Here is a 22,286-nt window from a genome sequence, read left to right as displayed (position 1 = left end):
ATATAAACTCAAGCTCTGCTTTGAGTATGGGAAAGAAGAAGTACAATTAATTACCACAGAATTATCTGGTAAAATATTTCCTACCTTGCAGAGGAAAACTGCAGTCATAGATGTAAGAATGAAAGCAAGTAACAAATCCAGTAGCAAAGCTTTCGTACTTACTCCTAAGCAGGCATCTACTAATGATGCTGTTTAAAAATTATGAGCTTGTCTTATTAGGATATACAAAATATAACTTGAATTGGAAATTTTTTTCTGTGGCTTTCTATCCCTTTGCCTTTTCTTCTTTCACTGTAAATCTGTCTTAAATATAAATTGCACTTATATTAGCATTCTTCAACATGAAGTATAAACTGGGTAATAATATAATGTACCCTAAGAAAAGGGATTACATACATTGATACTGAGTATGGCTTAGCAATTACCATAAATAAATTATATCAGAGTTTCATTTAGTAAATGAACTTTTAGGGACAAAAATCTTGGTTTGATTTTGTTTGTTTCTGCTGTCCAAATATCAGAATACTTCTTAATGGTGGTTAAGAACTGGACACACTGATATAAAACTGGCAATACTACAACATTGTTCAAGAGAGGACTGATTAGTACATAAAAGGAAAATATCTTCCATTTACTATTTTGAGATAATTCCACAAATTTCAGAAACATTAAAATTTCCTCTTAGTTTCAACAAAATAACACTTTTTACAACTTCATGATGTCAGGGGCAAAAATAAGCAGTACAGTCCTTATTACATCTCTCCAAGTTATTTTCCTTCTTTTTTTAAAATTTACTTATTTTATTTATTTATTTTTGACTGCACTGGGTCTTTGTTGCTGCGCCCAGGCTTTCTCTAGTTGCGGAGAGTGGGGACTACTCTTTGTTGCGGTGCACGGGCTTCTCATTGCGGTGGCTTCTCTTGTTGCGGAGCATGGGCTGTAGGCACGCAGGCTTCAGTAGTTGTGGTGCGTGGGCTGAGTAGTTGTGGCTCGCAGGCTCTAGAGTGCAGGCTCAGTAGTTGTGGCACATGGGCTTAGTTGCTCTGCAACGTGTGGGATCTTCCTGGGCCAGGGATCGAACCTGTGTCCCCTGCATTGGCAGGCAGATTCTTAACCACTGCAACACCAGGGAAGTCCCCTATTTTCCTTCTTTTTTATTGCCACGCTGTTTATTATGGCTTATACAACCATGTCTGATGTAATATGATCTTTAATGAATTACCCACAGATGGCCCACAATCTGCTTATTCTACTTAAAAGATTTGTTCGTGCATTTATCCTTCCATATTGTTTCTTGTCCCTTTATGTATTGAAGATGTTTTCATCCCCATTTTCATTTCTATAAAACTGGTAGTAAAGATAGTAATCATATCTCCAATGATTCTTTTCTAAATCTAGAAAAAGCAGCTCCAAGAGTTTGTCTCATTTATAACTGTTGTATCATGTTTAATATAGTCTCAGTGTGTCCTAATTTTTTAAAGCTGTACACATTATAAATGTCTATAATAAGCAGATTTGGGCTCTATTGAGGTTTAAATTTAGGAAGTATGACCTTGAACTGACCCATAATAATTCATAAGTTTTCCATATGAGTTTTAACCAGAATAGTGAAGTTCATCCATTAAGGAACAATTGCCAAATTTTGCTATATATTAATCAATGATGATATTGTTACATATATATTTATATATATTTAGGAATGCACTTATTATCTTTCTCTAGGTTTTATATCTATAAGGCCACTTGTAAACAAGGATTTTTTAAAACAATGAAAATGAATATATAATAGAGTCTTTGGGGAAAACAAATGGTACAAAAAGAATCTCTATCTCTGTAATGATAGTCCGCACTACGTGCATTCATGGTATGCCTGTATGTGTGAGAAGTTTTCAGTATTCAGCATCAGTTAGATTCTCTGAGAATCTGTTACTTTCATCATCAAGTAGCCCTGTCTGTAGGACCAGGAACTCTCTTGTCACTTTAACCCATCGAATAGCACTAAACAGATGTTATTTTTAGGTATTGTATGTTTTTCTTCTCTAATGTTTCCTGCTCTCTCTCTTCCTTCATCTCCATAATCAAATTTTATCCATTAAACAAGATGGTCGCATTCCCCACACCTACCCCAAATGAAATTCAAATCTAACTCACAGCAATCTGCTTTTTCTTTTCCAGATTCCTGTCTTGGTCACACAGATAAGTTCGACCAATCACCCAGTGAAAGTGGGGCTGTCAGATGCATTTGTCGTTGTCCACAGGATCCAACAAATTCCCAGTATGTAGAAGAAGGGTAATGGCAGAGTCTGAGCCTGCTGTGGGGTAAATTTAAAGGAGATTGATCTAGGGCAGATGTGACTCTTCCAACAATCGAATCACTTAGCTAATTGCTGCTTGTTAATTATATTGTTTGGCTTGGAAGTCTTTTTGGCATTTGCTATCTCTCTGTTAGTGTTGAACTAATAACTTAGGTGAAGTGAAGTTAAATAGCCAAGCCAAGAGAATTTGGATTCTTTGGAATAGTTAGTTTGGTTGTGCAGATATATTTCTTTTATTAATAGGAAGAGGAACATAAAAGAGTGACAGCTCATTTGATTGATAGGTGTATGATTGTTTATTTCATTTAAATACATTTATCAGCAAAAGAACAGCCTTGTACCGTTTCATGTTTAACATGTTTGTATAAAACTGTTTGAGAGTCTAAAGGAAGATTTCCAAAAAGTATAAACTGAGATTAAAAAAATCTTGATGGAGCCATACCTACCACACAATATATTTTATTTTCTTTGTTTAAATCATTTTTGCCTATCTAATCTAGTTTACATTTGTAGAATAAAAACATATATGTTACTTTGGGCATCTGTTCATCGTATTAGAAATCCAAATTGTAACTGCTGATCATGTAAATAGCCCTCCTTTGAAAGCTTCTGTGTTTTAAAACCTCCTTCTAGTTCAAGAACAGCCCTGAGGGTTGCTTGGGTATGTTAGTACCAAAGGTGACTGTTTGTGTCCCAGAGGTACTTATGTAAAGCAAGAGGTTATGATACATCTCAAGATTAGATCATTCCTTTCCCTTTTGCTCAAATTTCTTGAGCAAAATTCTTTATTTCATTATAGTGATAGACTTAATTTATCCCATGCATATGCTGTTTGGTCTTGACTTGAACTAACTCTGTTTATGTCACCTCAAATATAGAAAGTAAATGACGTGGAAATCAGACTTTTCAGAGCAGAGGATTGGCTGGAAACATTATAGGGGTTATCTTACAATTACGGTTTAGAATGACATTCATATGTGACAGTTCTGCTTGGTGAAGACCGTGAATCTTCCATGGCTGTTTCTCCTTATTAGCTGAGAATTTGCGGGAGGTAATATTCCAGCCACCTGTTAAATCAAGGCAGATTTTCCAGAAACAAACCTGTACTGTGAACAGAGCAGAGATATATCCTTATGTGTAGGCAACATAAAGACATCCTGACAGAACTCTTAGTCAAGAGGCTGAACCCTGGGAGAGGCTGAACCCTGGGAGAGGCCAAGTTGACTTCTGTGTGAGGAGGAATGTTCTCACATTCTTCCTTTCAGAGGAGTTAGTCAAGCATGACCTGAGTCAATTACTGCACAAGTAAAAGAATTGCTAGTTTTAGTTTATTTGTGGCTTCTTTCATCCCAGAAAGAATTTTATTTGCAGCTTCCTCAGAGGGCATCTTGGCCCACATTGATGTGCTGATATATTATTGTTTAGAGAAAAAGACCCACCAACGTACAAAAAAAATTTTTTTACAAATGTATTGTAATATTCAAGTGTTGTGTCAGAACTGAGACATGATAAAATTGTACTCAGACTTCAGAGTCCCAAAATGCAATTTTGCACCCCTTGTTATATTGTAACAGGGTGACCATTATGTTTAGAGGGGAAAATATCCTTCTCAAATATAAATTTCATTGAATAAATGGGCAAAATTAATATGAATTTTGAGAACAGATTATGTCTAAAGTTTGGGAGTCAGCATTAATCTAAAGAAAGTACTCAAGCTTTGAGTTCAGGGAGAAGCTTCTCTCAGGCAGGCTATGTGCTGGAGTGACATTTACATTTCCTGTTGACCTCACTGTCACCTTGAGAAAATTTGCCAGGAAGGAACGGAAGTCCTGAGTTTCTAATCTACTCATCCCTGCCATTAGATGGGACTGTATTTCAGCAAGAACACTGGAATTCATGTGTTCTACTTAAAAAACTTTGGGGGAACAGAAAAATTTTAATCTCCTTAAAAATCTGTTCCCACATTTATCAGGTGTAACAGTATCTGTTACAGGAGGTTCTGTATAATAGGAAAGATATGGTTGCATGGCTGCATTGTATTCTCAGCTGGAAAAAAAAAAACACACTTGTTTACTTCAGACATTAGGCTAACCCAAGAATATCGTAATACAAGTTATACAAGTATCATTTTTTCCTGGGAAATCAGATGATTCCTAGAGATCAGTGTGTTACTTACTTGTACAATTAGAATTTAGATAAATATTTAAGTCCTTTTCAAGATTCTGTTCCCTTATTTAATAACCTTCATTATTAGGAGTCATCCTCATAGGGAATTTAAATCTTTCATCTCTGTTACCCCTTTTTCTTCTCCTGAGTGAATTTAGGGAAAAACTGATCATTATCCTAAGTAATGGGCGGCTTGCTTTCTTCTGTATTCCAAGGTGCATTATTACACAGGACCTTGTTCTCATAAGATCAATTTTCTGTTCTTTAAATCATTTTGGTTACATGGGTTATAGAACCTAGATCCTTTGCTTAATCTAGCCATGACAACATGGGAAAGTGAGCCACAACGTTGAGAGTAATTTTTCCCAGTGGGACCACAATAGTATACCATTCTTATCAGATTTGGTGAAGGTTTGGTAGAGCATTCAAAAAGCTTTAAGGCAAATTGAATTTGTTTATTACGAAGATTCCTCCCCGCCATCATAACATCAACAACAAAAAAATTGTTTTTCAGTTTTTAAAGGCTTCCAAATAATAAATGTTTTCCATGTAACTTTCAGGCATAGTTTATTAAAATAGCCTTTACCTTTCAAAAAAGATTAGGTGATCTGATAGTTTAAAATATCAAAGGGAATTTAGGCATTGTTAGTAAATCAGTAAGTAGTTCTGAAGTTACAAGGGGATTCCTTTGCTCCTTCAAAAAAATTAAAAATGTCTATGGTGAAATTAACCCTTATATTAAATAAAGAAAAAGAAAAACTAGTTAAAAATCCAGAATGTATAAGGGAAATTGTAATGTGAATACTGGTCATGAGACCTTGAACATATTATTTAATTTCTATAACTTTCTTTATATGCAAAATGACCATCTTAGTACCTAAGATACAATATGTGTATAGCACGTGGTACCTGGCACAAAGTAACACTGTATTTATATTTACTTGTATTGCTTATCCATCGGCATCCACATTGTTACTTTAAAAAGACAGTGATGCTGACTGAGGTGTCCACACCCAAGCCCAGTGCCCATGAGAGTGAGGCCACAGGGGATTTCCACTCAAGGACACCTTGACACTCTCTGAAACTCATTCTTTCTGACCATGACAGCATTTGTTTCTTAACATACTGTTGTGTCTGTCTGTCCATGTGTATGTATATCTCTGCATCACCTTCTGTTTTTCATAAACTATTTTGTAGAACTTTAGAAACAGGAAAAAAAAAAGTATAGAGATCATCCAATTCAATCTCCACAGGTACAGATGTGAAAAACAGGTCTACATACAATGTAGACCTTGTTTATTCATTACAGAAATACAAGTGTAAAAACATACTTGGGATTATAAACGTAGTCCAGATTAATCCAGAGGAATTGATAAAATAATAGAAAACTCAAAGAAGGCAATTAAATTGCCTGTAAACCTACTACAGAGAGATAACAATCAATGTTTTCATATCTCAGCATCCAATCTTTTGTTTATAGTGTATACACACACACACAGGGTAAGAAAATTGGCATTATCCTATACATATTTTTGCCACCTGTTTTTCTTATAATATATACAGCACGTTTTTCTTACACTGCTAAATACCTGTGTAAATGTGGTCGTTAATAGCCGCAACAAATTCCTTTGTTTCATAATTTGTGTAATCTGTTTTCAGCACTGGTTTGTCATGTAGGTTGCTTTTCATATTGTCAGTAAAACAGCAGTGCTAAACATCCTTGCTTTTGAATTTTTACTCATATCTAATCCATAAAAAATGAATATGTAACCATGGAATGTTAATGAATTTTTATGTATTTTGACAGATTGCTTTCTGTAAGGGTTGTACCAATCTACTCCCCCACCAGCATCATATCAGATATCCCATTTCCCCAAATGCTCTCAGACACTACTATCATTTTTTAAACTTCGCAAATTTGATAAGCAGAACGTGATATTTCATTGATGCTCTAATATTCTTTTGATTACCAGAAAGTTCTAACATTGTCATATATTCATAGGTCATGTGTAATTGCCATAATTTCTTGTTAAGTAGCTCTGCTAAGTAATCCTTTCTCAGCCTCAGCTCATGACCCTCCATATTTTTTTCTGCAGTGTGCAGAGGCCTTCCTGGGTAAACCTACAGTGCTCTCTAGTACTGTTCTACTTGTTTGTTTCTCTCTCCTCCGGTTTAACGTTTTGAATTTTGATCTTAATCTCCACAGTGCTGACCTTCCCCATCATCCCTCACCTTTTTCTCCACCCTCTGAGCTTAATGAGCATAACATTTCCAGCAAGAAACCCAGAAAATCCGTTCATGCCTCCACGGTCCGTTTATTTGGAAACTTAAGTCTATGTCATTTCAGTAATGTGAAAGTTACTTTAACACACACACGCAGAATTCTTGTACTAGAAACTAATCTGGAAAGCAGCTGACCTAACTTGAAACGGTTCTACTACAAGTTATGATAATGGCAATTTCTGAATCCCTTAGAATACTCCACTTTTTTCTTCTCACCAGCATGCATTATCTGGTTCTTTCTTAACACCAGTCCCTTTCTCATCAGCATCTTCTGTTTTAAATTTATTGACATTGTGTATGCTACAGTGTGCCTTTGCTTTTTGGTGATTATTATTCACAGCTCAATAAGAAACATTAGCATTTTCAAAAATAAAACTGACAACTAATTTGGAGAGAAAACATATTTTAAAAATACTTAGAGATTTAGGGAACTCTTTGAGGAACATTGTATGTAGTTTGCCATACACGGTCACTTTATGAGCTTACAGACCAGTCAGCAATTTCTCAAAGAACTTGATCAAAATTATGTTCACAGACTGAAAAGAAAAAAATAACTTTAAGAAACAGAGATGCACTTTTATCATGCAAAATGTCTTAAGCGTTAATTCTCAAAAACATAGTAGTATAGACCTGTACTGTCCAATAGAACTTTCTGTGCTGATGAAATGTTTTAAATCTGAATTGTCCAATACGGACTTACTAGCTACATGTGACTACTATGCACTTAAAGTGTGGTAGTGAAACTGGGGTATTGAATTTTTACTTGGATTCAATTAATTTTAAGAGTTATGTATGACTAATGGTCACCATACTGAACAGGGTGACAGTGGACCCTATACACATGTTTAAATAGAACATTAAATTTCAAGTATAATATTTACATTAACCTACTTTTTACTTCTTCTTTGCCTTCTGAAAGGCCTTAGAATTTTAGATATTATTCAGTGATACATTTTCAAATTTAAGCATTTCACTTTAATTGATTTTGCCCATAAAAAAATTGTAATTTTGGATTCAGCGGTAGGACACATCCATTAGAATTACTTAGCAACTAAAATAAAAGAACATGTTGACAAACTATGGAAGAAACAAATAGTCTTGGAAAAACATGACTTTTTTTTTCTTAACAATTTATACACCCCAATTAAAGCCCTTTCAGAAGAACTGAGCCTCACCTGTTATTTTCAAAGTTATCAGGGTCTTTTCATTCATTTAAGGACGGATCGCTCTACAAATCCTTCAGGAAATTGTGTCATCTTACCCTTGTGTTCCTCAAAATGGAAAACACTTCAAACTTATTCATTTTGCAGAAGATAAAATTGCTTCTCTTTACCACACAGCTTCATTAGGTGCTTCTGTTGTCAAGTACACACTAGCTCACTCGAGGCTGAACAAAAGGAAGAAGAAATAGAAATCATGACATTTTCCCCATAAAGTATCCTCTCACAAAATTCTTCCAAGATAGATAGCATCATGCAAAGTGATATTTTATTGCTTTAATACATACATTTCTAACATACCCTATTTGCTTGATCTTGATTTTTCAAAAGAAGCAAAAATTTAAGAATTTTCTGGATATTATAAATCACTGATTAATTTTGACATATTTGAGAATTTTTTTTAGAATTTCTATGAACACAAAAGAATAATGAGAGGAAAATATGAGAGGTTCAGATTAGCACCTCATGGTCACCTAAATTTTATGTTGCCTTTTCCAATGCTGAATTATATTATTTTTTAATAGAACTACAGGGAGAATTTTTTTTTTTTTTGCCACACTACACAGCACGCAGGATCTTAGTTACCTGACCAGGGATCGAACCTGTGCCCCCTGCAGTGGAAGCACGGAGTCTTAACAACTGGACCTCCAGGGAAGTCCCAAGAATTTTTAAATGTTTCAGGCAAAAGCATCTTCTATTTGTAGATGCTTTATTTCACAACTCCAACTAGCTAATTCTGGTAATGCATTGCATTTTCGTGTGGGAAGCTTATAACTTCTATAATAGTGCACTTTTTCTCTCAAGAGTCTCTTTTTTCCTGAGTCTTTATGCTGGGAATGAACTTGTAGTTGTGCAATACATGCTATTTACATTAAAGATTACTCAGTAAATGGTGCTGTGTGCTGGGCTCAGTGGGAACTAGTAAAGAAAATAAGAAATAATCATTTGGGACCAGTCATTAAGCATTGACAACACATAAATAAGGAAATGTTAACTAATCATTTACTTGACAATCCAGACAAAATATTAAAATATTTATATAAAGAATCAGACAATTGAGGAAATTACTCATACATTCTCTGTGTGAATGTTAATTTTCAAGACAGACAAGTAAACTAGATCATGGCTAATCATGCCACAGGGTACTCATTAAACTGTTTTCATTTGAGCTAGAGTGGATATTGATTGGAGAGGATTCCTGGTGTTTCCATACAATCACTCTGTCCCTCCTGCTGATTGCTTAAAATGTCTAAAAACATGCAATTCAATAGTTACACTTTGAATCATATCACCTTAAGATTTTGATTACTGCATTTTATTCTCTATGTGTTAGCTGCTCAGAGATTTATTTCATTTCATTTTTTAAAAAAATGTTAAAAGCCCCTAATGGTTATTATAGTTGATCTTGGTTTTGTAAAGATGTAATAAAACAGTTGAAGCTGTATCACCACAGCTAAGGTACTGAATGTTTGGTTCACCATTATTTTGGCTAACTTTCTAAAGAAGACACATGGGCTAAATACATTTCTGGAATCAAATGAAAGCTTCTAGTATTGGCAGGAGCTACCAGTAAATACATTCCTAATTACTTGTTTTTGACAGGGAGATGTATGATACATAACAGAAATGACCATTTGGAAGCTGTCATTAATTGGCAGGTCATCAAACAAAACACGTTCTCATTAATTTTGGTTTTATTAAATTCATCTCCTCCCAATAGTTGGAGTTATCTGAGCAGGTGATAGAACTAGCATGGCAAAAATGTCACTGCTTCCCTTTACCCCATTTGCATGATCAATAATTAAACTCCCAGAGGCTTCACGGTCATGTCCATAGTTTGAACTTTTCAAAGTGTAGTATGAAGTTAAAAGAAAACTGGTATTTTAAGCACCTACTAATATGATACTGTGCAAACTTTAGTATGAAGAAGACTCAGAAACCCCCATCACAGCGATCTCATGGCAAGTCTATATTGTTTATTTATTTCCAAAAACTAAATTGTTTAGCAAAATGCATAGGAAAGCACGTGTTCTCTTTAGACAAAGGCAGAAACTGAGTGATAGTTTCAAATGCCTTAAAAGTTAAAAAAAGAAAAGACATTATTCATGTACCTCAAGAAACCTTACTAAATATGAAATTTCTCTAATGTTGGATAAAGTTTGCACTTTGAAAATTATATATGCATCTTTTGCTTATACAAAAAAGATGTGAATTGGATTAACATTTTTAATCAGTGTTTCCCAATCTGAGAAACCTGAAGATATATTGAGTGAAGCATTCCTAGCATTCTAGAAGCATTCCTTGCCTCCAAAGAGTTCATTTTGGACCCCTTCCCGTCTTCCTCTTCTGCAGTAGAATTTCATTGTGAATAATCAGAAATGGGTGAAAGAATATGAGTGGAGAGAAACAGATATGTGTAGGTTGTGAGTAAATGTTTGACTTCCCTCCTGGATGTGTAGGTATCTACATTTCCTGAACACTGTTACTAAAAGAGAGCTTGCTGTCTTCTGGGCACCACACTCCTGTTTTATGTCCTAGAGGAGATCATTGTTGGTCTATTTACTTTAATCAAAATTTAACCTTCCCTAATATAAGAGGGGAAACAAATTCCTAGAAGCCTGATTTCAGGGCCTAGATCTATAGAAATTAGATCAGTACATGCAGCATATAACCGGTGTGATCTATGGTTGCCATATTGATGTTAGACAAAAATTATATCTGATATTTATTGAACTTACAATGTGAAAGGGATTATTCTAAGCAACTTTCATTTACTATCATTTTAATTTTCAAAACAGATCTGTGATAGAGGTACTATTATCTCTATTTTATAGGCGAGGAAAGTGAAGTACAGAAAGACTAACAAAAGAGCCAAAGTTCATGCAGATACCAAGTAGCAAGCCTGGGACTTGAACCAGACTTTGCAAATACATGCATTATTAACCACTGTGACATATGACTTCCCCAAGTTGGATACTATGATATTTTAAAAATAATTTATAGCTTCCCAAATAATTCCTGGTAGATATAATAGTATTCAGGAAATGCATTCCTGTCGTTATAAGCATTCCAAGAGCTAAGTAAAATACCAATAATATCAATTTTCCATTTCCATTTACCTAACTCAAGCAAGCTAATATAGTATAAGGCTCAGGTCTTTTTTCAAAAGTAGATTTTAAGTATATATCATCAACGTCTTTTTTTGTTATAAAATACATTTGCTTGTATTTATCTGATTTTTACTTATTAAATTTTTTGTCAAAGTCTCTATCTAACCTATTCCTCAGGAACACCACTGGATTTGCCGATGAATTATTATAAATTCCTGCATGCAATATAAGTGCTAATTATTAACCTTCCTTGGATATGACACTGTACATTTAATAGCAATACTGATTCTTTAATGATTTAATTTCTGTCTTCAAGTTTATTAAAGAAACTTATTCTAAACCTTTAAAGCAATCAGACTCTTATTCTAGCTAAACCAGCTTTACTTAGACTGAAAAATTTTTAGTTGCTACCCATTCCTAAAGGACTCACTTTAGTTTTAGCTTCAGAGAAGTGGGGTCATCTTACCTTCTTGATTTCGTGTCAAAATCTTTCAAAATTTATAAATCTATGAAGAAAATATCTTAAGTATACTCCGAATGACAGTGGGTTTGAGCCCTGCTAGTGAAGTGAGAAATTTGAGACCCTAATCAACATTTTCAGCTTCCTTGATGAAAATGCTGCTGGGTACAAGAATTTCAGATTTTGATAATCAACCTTTTTATAGGGTTTGATTATTTTAAATTTTTATTTTAAAACCCCACCAGGTGAAACGCTTATAATTCTACATTCATTATTAAAATGCAGTTGTTTTATAAGTGAAGAAATGTTGAAAGTGGATTTTTTTTCTACTCTCCATGCTGTTTCTTGTTTTTACAGATGTTCGAAGAAGAACAATTTATGAATACCACCGAGTAGAACTACAAATGTCAAAAATCACCAATATTTCAGCTGTGGAGATGACCCCATTGCCTAGTAAGTTAACATGTAAACATAGCTAGGTGGGAAAAATGATTTGCAATTTGTATGATCTGATCTTTTTATGCATGGGTCTTTTGATCCTGCGTGTATATGGGGATGTGCGGGTAATGTTAATTTTGGCAGAGCAGTCTTTTTTTTCTCTCTCTCCCTCCATGCTGCCAATTAGTCTTGATGCATCCATTCTCTCCTGTTTCCTAGCATGTCTCCAGTTTAATGGTTGTGGCCCCTGTGTATCCTCTCAGATTGGCTTCAACTGCAGTTGGTGTAGTAAACTTCAAAGGTAACAGACAGTAATGCAAAATATTTTTAAACTTTATGAAGACTTGTTCTACTCTTCCATTGAATTTTGAATGTGTCAGGTGTGTTGACTGGATATACATGAACAAATGTACATGTGTTAAACAAAACACCAAAATGCAAAAAATGCTCAGACATGGGAATTGTAGTATTTTCCTTTGATTGCCCAAAGTGACCATGAACCTTTGTAGTCCATAAGATAATTATCTGACATATATTTATAATTGCTATGGGGCTTAAGATAGATGATGATTGTGATTGATGAATCTATAAATTGCAGCTGTTGGTCCGTATTCTTCAGAAATCATGGTATGACATATCTTCACAATAACAAGGATGGTTAATGCATAATCACGTCAACATTCTTAGCAAATTCCTATAAATATCTCAAAGGTTACTGACCTAGATTAGAGGTGTAGTCTGAGGCTGAGGAATACAGGGACACTAACAGGACTCTACATAAATAGAACGTGCGGTTTGGTCCTGGGTTGTAAATAACTGACTTTGAAACTTATGCTGAATCACTTGGTTGTGTCCAAGAGGTTTACTGATTTTCATGAATGGCAAAGAGAGTTTTTCGGAGACCGAATGCTCATTTGTTGGAAATGCAGAGTGAAGACGTTTAAATGTGTTTTATTTACTCAACCATTTTGTGTAGCAGTTATGTCCCGAGTGCTGGGAAAGCAGCAGTGATTAATATAGATGTGGTCCCTGCCCACCATGGAGCTTCCAACCTGTCCGGGAATAAGTCCCCTCTCACCTGCAGAGTCTATGAAAAATCCGCTTCTTCCTCCAGGAGAACTGAGTCTTCAAGTTTGTGCACGTTCCAGCAGAGCTTTCTGTTGTATGAGAAGCCGGTGTCTTATCATCTTGCTGCAGCCTTTGCTGTAAAGATAGGGACATGTTCAGGACTACTTTAAAAGTTATTGAAGTATAAAGAATAGAATGCCAATTCCTTGATAACAAGCTGTGGGAAACATGTGTGACTTGCTAACTTTGGGACAACCACTACAGTATTTCAGATAGAGCAATATTATTTACTATAACCGCTGTTTTATTTTCAATTTAACATGTTGTTCCAATAATTTCCTTTGTGCAACTAATTTCAAACAATGGAAAAGCAGACAGGCGATCACCATTCTTAAAAGCAGATTTTTAACTTGGCTATATCTCCAGAGTGGGAAGAACTGCTATAAAATTAAGGATTTGTAGTCATTTATATTCAAATACTGCTGACATGCCACAAATTACAAGCATATCAGAAGTTAGTCAAAATCTGTTTAGATAATGACCAAAATGAACCTAAAGAGATGGCATTTTAATAGGTATATTTTAGTAACAATGATCTGAGACATGAAAAAAGCCCAAAAGAATTAAGTAAAAGGTCCTGGTTTGGGGTACGTATCTAATTGAAGTTCCAGTTCAGTGGTCAACTCCTCTGAGAACGTTCCCTAAACCATGAGTCTGTGTGAGGCGCCCAGCCCCTGTGGTTCTCGGCATCCTGCACCAACCTCCATAATTAGCATTTAGCTCAAGGCTTACGGACATTTGTCACTTGTCTGTCTCCTCTGCTAGGCTCCGGGTTTATTAAAGGTGAATTGTCCTTACATCTCCACAGCCTAAGAATGTACCTGATACTGCAGAAAAATGAACGAGTGAATGAATGATGGCTAGGTTCCAAAGGAAGAAATCATGATTTGACTTGTCTGGGAATGAAGGATCTCCCAGGATGAGGGACTTTCAGAGTTGAAACCAGGAAAGTTGAGGGAAAACCAGGACGAGTTAGCTACCCCAGCTAGAGTACTATTCAGACAATCTCGACCGAAACAATGTCATTATAAATGAAGGTTTGGGACACTAGTCTAGAACCCTACCTTCTACTAACCATTTCATTATTTTCAAAAAATTTTTTGGGTGGAAATACATGTTTAAAGCTCCAGACAAGCAATTCTGACAATTGAAACACATCCACAAGTTGTGCAAAATGCTTTATACTGTCAATGCTCCCATTTTATTGAGAGTTTTCTCTGCCAGACTTGTTCCAAGAATTTTCAAAAATATTTAATTCACATAACATTTTTATAGAGGATGAAACTGAGGCTTCAGTTATTTGTGCAGGGTTTCAGAGCTCTTAAGTGATGTTTGGAATTGAAACTCTGTGTGCTTCCTGGCCTGCCTTTTCGATGCCTCACACCCACCAGGCTGCAGGTGCACTAAGCACCTTAATCTTAACTGCTTCCTGAACATCAGTAGACATACTACTGAAAAAATAAATATTTCTATAATTGTGGGTGCAAGAAAATTGCATGGTTTTGAAATTGGCCTAAAAAGCATGTAGAAGAGAATCAAGCAAAGCATAAGACTTTTGTATATTACTGAAAGCATAGGTTGTTTTTAAGATTAATGGAAAAAAGAAAGGTGGTGATGCATACGAATGAGGACAGAATTTATCAAAGAACACTATGAAGAAAAACTTCGAATTTTCTGCCTGTTACCATTTGGTGTTTTGTTGCATACCAAACACTGGTTTAAAATCTTGGATTTATTTTATTTTTTTTTTTTTTTTTTGGTTTTTTTTTTTTTTCGGTATGCGGGCCTCTCACTGCTGTGGCCCTTCCCGTTGCGGAGCACAGGCTCCGGACGCGCAGGCTCGGCGGCCATGGCTCACGGGCCCCCAGCCGCTCCGCGGCACGTGGGATCTTCCCGGACCGGGGCACAAACCCGTGTCCCCTGCATCGGCAGGCGGACTCTCAACCACTGCGCTACCAGGGAAGCCCATAAAATCTTGGATTTATTTTTAATTCTTCAGCAACCCAGTTATATACATATCAAAACCTGATTAATTAATTGGTTTAACTACGGCTCGTTGCACTCTTGTTCAACTTAATTTCCCCACTGCATTTTATTAATTTCTCCTTAAGCCTATGAGCATCAAAACTTTGCTTTTGCTGCCCAGAAGCATTTCCCCAGACTTTAGAGCTTTTATCGACAAATTCAATAAAACAAGAGACGTCTTATCCTAAGCAGTGCAAAAATTGCCTCTCAGATTGTTTTCTTCCATCCTTCTTACCTTCTCCTTTGTGCTTTCTTATCCCTGAATGATAATCAGTTGGTGATGATTATTGAATTCTCAAGCTGGGCTTCCTCTAGAAAGATAAGATAATTTTAATTGGTTTGTTTATTTCCTTTAATTCTCAGTTTTCAGCAAGCCAAAACTGAGGCACAATATTTGTAATGGCTTATCCAAGGTCTAAAGGAATTTGAGCTATAGGAACATGTAATGAGATCCATGATCAAGAGTGTTTTCTTGGGACAGGTGGTCATTACTTCTAGGTAAGAGTGCTTTTGTTTCTTCGCTGAAAGCTGAGAGGACCTGAATCAACCACACCTTTTATCTTCAGTCATTCAACAAAATTTTTTTTAGTATCTCTGTGTTCAAGTTACTATCCTGGATTGTGAATTCAGTGGTGAAGGAAAGAGAGAAAATCACTTCCCTCATAGAGCTTACATGTTTAGTATGGGGAGATAGAGTTTAAGCAAATAGATATGCAGGAAATAAAGTTAGCAGTGGTGAGTGCTACGGCAAAAGAAGGAAATCGAACATTATAAGGGAACATATAGCAAAATCGATAGGAATAACAGGAGTTTACTTGTTGGTTTCATGCTAGACAACCTTGTCTTTTCGAAGAGACCTTGGTTTCATCAGCCATCACCCTCCAAAAGTTTATTTTTTAATTGAAAATATATTTTGGCTCTTAAAACATTCATTCACTCATTCATTTACTTAAAAATTTATTGAATACTTTCCACATTTATCTGAACAGCAAGCACTAGTCTAAGCACGGAAGTAGTTAGAACAATAACCAGGCATTAATCAAAGCCAGAGTTCTCAGGGAGCTGAGTTTAGCATGTTAAGCTGGAAAATAAATGAATTGATAATTAAACAAAAAAGACAATTGATGATGAATGATCTGTTGAGTTTGGAGAGCCAGTAGTTGCTCTGATCTGAGTGGCCAGAAAAGGCTTCTTGGGAAAAGGGACGGTTAAACTTAGATCTGAACAACCGGGAACCAGCTACACCAAAGTGAAAGCAAAGAGCACTTCAATGCGAGACAGATTACTTAGTGGATTCGAAGTGAAGGAAAAGGGAACTATATGAATCCAGGATACTTATTAAATTTTTGTTTGGGCAATTTGGTGGATGCTGGCACTTGTCTTTTGAGATAGGTAGGATGACATACGAAATAGAGACTAGGGTGGGAAAAATAAAGAGTTTCACTGGGGACTAGTTCAGTTTGAGATGCCTATCAGACTTCCAAGTGGAAATGCTGTATAGGTGGGGATATATGAGCCACATATTCCAGGAAAAGGTTATGGCCAGAAGTTCAGATTGGAGAGTCATTATCATATAGATAGTGTTTAAATTCAGTGGACTGAATGAGATCAGCTGTGGAGAAAGTGTAAATTGAAAATAGAAGAGATCCCAGGAAGCAGCCTATGGCATGGCATAATGAGGTATGATGCTAGTTTTCCATTACATACAATTATTTTAAAGTATTTGTGTACATGTATGTTTCTGTAGACAGAGAATACCTCGGAAAAGATACATAAGAGACTGATAACAATATTTGTCTCTAGGGAAACGATTGTGAACAGGGACAGGCAGGAGAATGAGTATTACTATTCATTACGTACTCTTTCCTATGATTTGAATTTTGCCACATGGAGTTGAAGAGAAAAGGAGGAATCAACAAAAGAACATAAGTTATTTCAAGGGTAGAAACACAGTCTTAGTCTTACTCATTTTAGTAAGCACCCAACACAGCGCCTGACCTAATACAGGGCTCCGACACAGACAGCTTGGACTGAACCATCCAATAATTGAGGCCAGAAATTTCCACTTTCCTGAGAATTCTAATGGCTCACTTTGGCTGTTACTCTCCATTGACTTTGTCAGTGTCAACCAAACGGCTCTAGAAAGAATGAAGCTGATGCTTGATGTTGACATTAAATGATGTCAACATTTGTCATTAAGCATGTTGAACACTGGGGAGTCAGTCTCTTCGTGCCTCATTTTAAAAGAGTTTTCCACCATGTATTTACCTAGTTCCAATCAAAGTCATAAGACTGGTACTGGTAAAAATTTGGGAATAAATGTAGTGTATGATTCCACCCATCAAAAGAATAAATAGAATAGGCAGACCTCTACTAATGGTAAAGACATGGATCTACAGAAGAGTACTATAACATATTTACTTAAAAAATGTGAGATGAGGGAGAGGTGTTTCTGAACAACTGCTCTTATTTTTTTTAACCTGTTATTTCTATTGCATCTCCCTGAGCATCCTCTGGCACTGCCTGTTATTTGCCACTGAATGAATTGGATTTCTTTGCAGTAGCAAGAAGAGAAATAGAAAGAAAGTATCACATGCAGTATATTTCAAAATTTTGGAAAATACATAAAGTCAGAGATATTGGCTAATAATTCATTAACAATATGAAATGTATTATCAACCTAAATTAATTAAGGATATAAAGGCACAGCTAATTTTTTTTAACATCTTTATTAGAGTATAATTGCTTTACAATGGTGTGTTAGTTTCTGCTTTATAACAAAGTGAATCAGTTATACATATACATATGTTCCCATATCTCTTCCCTCTTGCGTCTCCCTCCCTCCCACCCTCCCTATCCCACCCCTCTAGGTGGTCACAAAGCACCGAGCTGATCTCCCTGTGCCATGCGGCTGCTTCCCACCAGCTATCTATTTTATGTTTGGTAGTGTATATATGTCCATGCCACTCTCTCACTTTGTCACAGTTTACCCTTCCCCCACCCCATATCCTCAAGGCACAGCTAATTTTTAAAAGAGAATGTGCTTATATTATTATATTCTCATTTAGCCTACAGAAATTAAACTACCTAAGTTTGGGAGAAAAAAGAGAGTTGGAGAGAACAAATTTAAGTAGTGCAGTTGATCCAACCTTTCCCCAATCAGTAATCTTATGCTTCTGAAAAACAGCACCCAAGTAACTGGAATATATCTTTCTCCTTTGGTCTTGATCCTCTATACCCCTTAACATGGGAACATTTGCAGCATTGAGTGTGACTCTAGTATTTAAAGAAACAGTGGGTATTTTTCATATCATGTGGTCTGGAAAGCAAGCCAACAACTTCATCAACAAAAACTCCACACCCCACAGTCCATTCTGACATTGGAGGAAGAACTGGTTTTATTAAGGGACAGAGTATCAGGCTCCTGAGAGGGCTGTACTAAGGGAATTCCAAGCATATTTTGACTGAGTATGATTTTTACCTACTTACCCACCTCAATATCTAGCCCTGAAGTAAGGTGCAACTCCACTGAAATCCTGAGAAGGCCATACAAAGCCATATAAAGTTGGTCTGATTTAACAGTAAGACTTAATTTAGTCCAAGATTTTAAGATTGAAAGAGAGGATCCCGAACCTACAACTGTTGAGTGACAAGCCATATATGGTTTAATAAATTCACATTTGAAGCTACTTGTAAATTATACATTTATATGATTCTTTCACATAAGGAAACTTGTTAGCTTTGGTGATAAGGTGTGGAGTCCAGACCTAATAATCAAATAGAAGCCATTTGAGAAATCTAGGAGCCCTGATCCAAAAATAATTATAACCTTAGGCTTACTTCAGTGGATTGGGGTAAAATAAAGTTCTGCTTGGAAATGCACCTAATTTCAGATGGACATTTAGAACTCACCAAGCTCTAAGAATTTTAAATAAACTTTTATTGATCTGTGTTCCAACGTGCTGACTTTCAAGTTGAAATCACCTCCATCTGCTCATCAGATTTACAGATTATTAACATTTTGATTGCTGAAAATGTTACTGTTTTCAGTATCTAAATTGAATGTCAGGTTTAAATACAAAATATGAACAAAATCTACTTTTGTCTTTGGTAGAAAATATGTCCTTGCTGAACTATCAGATCCAACAAAATTATTTAATTGAAGAAAAATTAATTGGAATGCTTTGTTACCACTCCGCCTAGTCATGATAGACAGGAAGAAGACAATTGCTGTCATTTCTTATTGAAGGCATCAAGGAGATGTTAGACTTTAATTATATACACTCAGCAATAGTGGGTAAATTGCCCATAGATCTGAAACTGGTGGCCACCTGGACTTCCTGTGTCAGGGAGTACTAGCCAACCAAGGTTCAAGAGGGGCGCAGAATGGAAGAAGCATTCCTGAGTTGTTCAAAAGGAATCAAAATTCCCCAAAATTGAAAAGAGGGGGCCATGTTTTGTTGTCTGAGGTAGATTAGACTGGATGTCTGAATGCCTAGTGGCACGGCCAACAATTAACTGACTAATCTTGGACAAATCAATAAAGCTCTTTGACTGTATATGCTAAAATGTGAAATCCATACGTCATCAAGATATATTTGCTTCTTATGTTCTTTACATCTGAGTGGCCATAAGTTCGGTAGTTCTCACATATTAGTACAGTGAAGAATTGCTACTGAAGCGTTAAAATGCAGATGTCTCTGAAACCCTCCAAGGGATTCACATTCAGTAGGTCCAGAGTGGAGCCCAGAGATTTAACTTTTTAACAAACCTCCTTAGGGGATCCTGGGGTAATCTGAGGCGGGCACAGTGGAAATGCTGCTATTGCAACGTGTGGGCTGAAAGTTCTGTAAGCCTGCAGTGCTTAGGCCAAAATTGTGTGGAAACATTTATTCTTAATTTGGAATAGAGAAATACTACCAAAAAAAAGTTCTGAAGATAAAAATATTTGTTGTTAAAATCTATCAGGAGTTAATGAAATAGATCATGATAAAAGAAAGCAAGAAATTTTTGGATAAGTATAGCATATAAAATAAATAAATCAGATGATGTTGGAACATTGTTAGCTAGTTAAATTTGTTGGAACATCTTTGATTTCTGAATTTTTATTAAAATACTCCTACCACAGTAGAAATTCACTGTTCTAAAGGAGCTGAGGTGCTTCTAGAAATATCATACAGCCAAGATAATTGTTTTTGACGTGCAATGCTTATAAGTGGTGAATTGAATTTGGAACTTATTTTAGTGCTAGGCCCTTTATAATCCTTCAAATTTAGATAAAGAATCTTAGTATTTCTCTTAATTAGCTTGTCCTGAAATATAACATAAACACATTGGACTTTTAAGAATACAGAATTAAAGTCCATTTTTATTTTCTTCTGAGCATTCCAAGCCCAGCTTTAACAAATGTACGAATTTTTGTGTGCGAATTAATTATAATAGTATAATGAGGTGTGATGCTTTTTTATCCATTACATAAAAGCATTTGGAAGTATATTCCAATATAGAGAATACTTTTGAAAAGATATATAAGATACTAGTAGCAACTAGTTTCACCTTTGGGGAAACTGCCATGAATTGGAAATTGACATAAAGAGAGAATATCATTTCATCAGATTCCCTTTTATAGAGTTTGAATTTTCACCATATGTACATATTACCTACACTGAATCAATCAATAAACAAACATATATTCCTAAAAGAAAGGAAATATATGTTAAAGTGTATTAGGAAAATTTGGATACTCTTTCAGAAAATTCTAAAGTTAAAGAACCTTTCAGGAGCAGAAAATTATCAATGCTGAATGTATGGGCTACGTTTCTTTCCCCTGAAGAGATGGCATTAGGTTTATTAGCCTTTTGGATATAAAATGCGTGTAATTCTTTACTTTTTTGAAAAAAAAAAAAGGTACTAAACTGTGTTATTTTTATCTATCTATCGATCTGTCTATCATCTATTTTGCATTTTGGTCTCTGTCTCCTTTTTGCCACTGGCCATCTGCCAGTCTCTACGGACGGCTATGAATACAGAATGGAAACCAGCTTTCTTTTTTCCAAACTCTAAAGCAACAGGTAGGTCTTGAGCCAAGTCTCCTGGTAACCAAGGCCCCCCTGAAATATCAAGGCATATTTAAAGTCATCTTTGATTTTCCAGTCAGTGAATGCTGTGTTTGCATTCCATCTGAGCACCATTTGGCAAACTAGAGATAAGAGCTGTAGAATTATTTAGCATTACATCTCTTTATAGCTGCTTTTTCAAGATCATCCAGGTGATTTTAAAATTTTGCTTAGGTGTTAACCAACTCTGGTGGCTGCATTTTACTTGTTTGTAATTTAGAAAACTAAACTTCAACAAATGCAATCTAGCAAACATATATGGAGTAGCAAAAATGGAGCATTTTAGTGCTAAATTACATATTCCATTCCCTTAGCTGGCTTGTACTAATGCACTAATGAGTTCCCCTGGAAATAATTAAAATTTAATTGTCCAAGAATGAAATTGAATTTCTCAATTTAAAAACAGTAGGTGCTAAATTATTATGGAAAAAAATATGATCCTTAAAAGACAAGGAAATCAAAATTTAAAAGCAAAAACCAAAGTTCACAGTTGGCTTCCCTTTAAACGAAATTGACATGACTATTGAGTAGGAGGTGAACCTCAGATTAACAGTCTTATAATGAAAATTCTGATATTGTGGTAAGAAGAAAACATTTAATGAAAGTAGTTTGGTTTAATTATTTGTTTTGCTGAAAATCTAATGTCAAGATATATAAAAACATTCAAAATTCAGTATATTCCTACTTAAGCCAGCTCTTTAAACACTTACATAACAAAATGATAAAAATGTCATTGGGATAGGTTCTGATTTTTTGTTTTCTGCTAAAATCTGTCTCTAAGAAAAGCTGAAATATGATTGTTTCATATGTCTTGATATGAACATACTACTAAAGATTTTTATGAAATGTTCTAAATGCTAAAGAATTTATTCTCTCTCAAGTTTTGAGTCAGAGATACAATCTTGTCCTACCCAGAGTTTTGAGGGAAATTTTATGGTAGGAATTTTGTCATTCATGGAAAAGTTCAGGAAATGCAGTAATTCAGCAATGCATGCAACAATCCTGTTGTTTCTTTAGCTCTAAGA

General features: G+C 35.5%; 1 protein-coding gene across 1 annotated transcript in view; it reads left to right on the top strand.

The window, feature by feature from the left end:
* PLXDC2 (plexin domain containing 2) overlaps positions 1–22,286 on the top strand; it is a 417,331-nt gene that overhangs the window by 295,058 nt on the left and 99,987 nt on the right. The window contains exons 8-10 of the mRNA XM_032622008.1: positions 2,176–2,275; positions 11,912–12,007; positions 12,212–12,293. Of these exons, the coding sequence (XP_032477899.1) occupies positions 2,176–2,275; positions 11,912–12,007; positions 12,212–12,293 (278 nt within the window). The remainder of the gene's footprint in view (positions 1–2,175; positions 2,276–11,911; positions 12,008–12,211; positions 12,294–22,286) is intronic.

This window comes from Phocoena sinus, chromosome 2 (genome assembly GCF_008692025.1).
Source record: "Phocoena sinus isolate mPhoSin1 chromosome 2, mPhoSin1.pri, whole genome shotgun sequence".
Taxonomy (NCBI): domain Eukaryota; kingdom Metazoa; phylum Chordata; class Mammalia; order Artiodactyla; family Phocoenidae; genus Phocoena; species Phocoena sinus.
Note: the sequence above shows the minus strand (reverse complement) of the source record. Positions and strands in the feature narration are given on the sequence as shown.